We start from the raw sequence: 1926 nt of genomic DNA, 5'->3' as shown, positions 1-1926 counted from the left end.
CACTTTAGGAAAATGGATAATTAACTGTTGTTCGTTTTATGTATGTTTTATGTATGTATGTCATATATGTACTTATATATGCATTTTTATGTAAGTCACCCTGAGCCTGCCTTGGTGAGGAGGGCAGGGTATAAATTGAATAAATAAATGAATGAATGAATGAATGAATGAATGAATGAATAAATACATTCTTTGCATCTGTTTTCACTGTGGAAAACATGGTGTACAACTCACAAAACAGCCATTGCATCTGAAAGCCAGTAATAAGCAAACTTGCACATACACAGATACCTGTGAGCACATCAGACTTGCTCACAGTTTTGTGAGTGTCCCCGTCCAACATGCCAAAGAATTCCAAGGGATTTCCATGTGTCCCATGTGTTCCAGTTGTAAAAAATAGACTTGTGCACTGACACACAGAGGTGCCCATTCCATGCCTATCCCACTCCCCATAAATTCCACTCTCAGAAAACCATAAATTTATCTTATCTTTTTTTGGGGGGAGGGAGGGGGAGTAACATGTCTCAGGGTATTGCTCTTTAAAGAGAAGATGTGCCACACATTACCCAAGGAGGTTTGAGAATTAGCAGTCAGACTGGAAGGTGCTGTCTTGATTAGTAAATTGTCCTCAGCTCTACCTCTGATGTTGGTCAAGGACAAGGGGCCTTTGCAACAGAGGAAAGACTTGTGGGAAATGGATGACTAACCCTCTCATAGCCAATCATTTCTCCTTGGCAACTCAGCCTCCATAAATTCAGTTTTTATAGTCTCTCTTCCCCAGCTGGGTCTGAACCAGCACATAAACTGACTTGGGGAGGGGGGGGGGGCGTGACTTGAAAAACCAAGGAATCTGTGCTTGACAAATCAAGGAACCATCTATGCATAGGTATTAAGGCAGAAATGTCATGCAAATCTGCAGGTGTCCCATTGGTCTGACTAGGATGACAACATCTCCTTATTGGAAGGCGGCTGTTTCTATTAAATGTGATGGGTGTGAAGGTATTTGCATGCCAGGGCTGTCCCTCAGTCCTCAGGGAGGTTTTAAGAAAGAAGGAGAAGGTCACAGCTAGTTATATTCTTCCCTCATACATTCATACTCACACTTGACTCTCATCATGGCCTGGGCCCTGTTTCTTCTCACCATTCTCAGTTACTGGTCAGGTAAGGGTGCAAAGAATCCCTTTTACATTGCTTTAGAGCAAAGCTATTCCAATTTTATTTTTACTTTAAACATACAATGCTGTTGTATGTGAACTTATGCTTTTTGCATTTCCATAAAGGTGCCAGTTCACAGCCTGCTTTGACACAGCCTCCCTCACAGTCTGTTGCTCCTGGACAAACAGTTAAACTCTCCTGCACTGTCAGCAGTGACAAAAATGGCTTCTGCTGGATTCAACAGAGATCTGGACAGAGCCCCCACCTCATACAGTGTGCAGGTGGTAGCAGGGGAGATGGAGTCCCGGACCGGTTCACTGCCACTGCTTCTGGGAATGTTGGCTCTTTAACCATCACGAACACCCAGCCGGAAGATGAGGCTGATTATTACTGTTGCATGTGGTATAGCAGCGGTAGGATGTTCCACAGTGGTAAAACTTGATGAGGAACTGAGACAAAAAGCTTCTCTCTTTTTCCTCAGAGTGGGGAACCAAGCATAACTATCAAGTGGTCTGTGGCTGGAGTGGCTTTAATCACAGAATTACCTCATAGGGAGAGAAAGCCCTCCTGATCCAGATTCCTCCTCCTAGGCACCAACATCCTTCCAATAGCCACGTCCAAATACAGACCTGGCCACGCAGTCCACATTAGAGGGCATCAATGAGCTGAGTGTGAGGCCCCTCTAGAAAGGTAAAAGTGAGCAAAGAAGCTCTGGCAGGTTCCTGAGATGTATTATCCTCCTTTTCACTGCTTTTTACTTGTGAATATTGT

At 44.0% G+C, this 1926-nt stretch overlaps 1 gene segment (V, D, J or C); it reads left to right on the top strand.

The window, feature by feature from the left end:
- Window positions 1-1115: 1115 nt before the first annotated feature.
- On the top strand, window positions 1116-1568 carry LOC107110730 (the record flags this gene model as incomplete). The annotated part of the segment is given in 2 exon segments: window positions 1116-1161; window positions 1281-1568. Coding segments are annotated over 2 exon segments (334 nt in total), but the record flags the coding sequence as incomplete, so codon positions are not given.
- Window positions 1569-1926: the final 358 nt, after the last annotated feature.

This window comes from Gekko japonicus, unplaced genomic scaffold (assembly GCF_001447785.1).
Source record: "Gekko japonicus isolate JY-2015 unplaced genomic scaffold, Gekko_japonicus_V1.1 scaffold18125, whole genome shotgun sequence".
NCBI classification, from domain to species: domain Eukaryota; kingdom Metazoa; phylum Chordata; class Lepidosauria; order Squamata; family Gekkonidae; genus Gekko; species Gekko japonicus.
The sequence above is the reverse complement of the archived record's forward strand: the minus strand, read 5'-3'. Positions and strand labels throughout refer to the sequence as shown.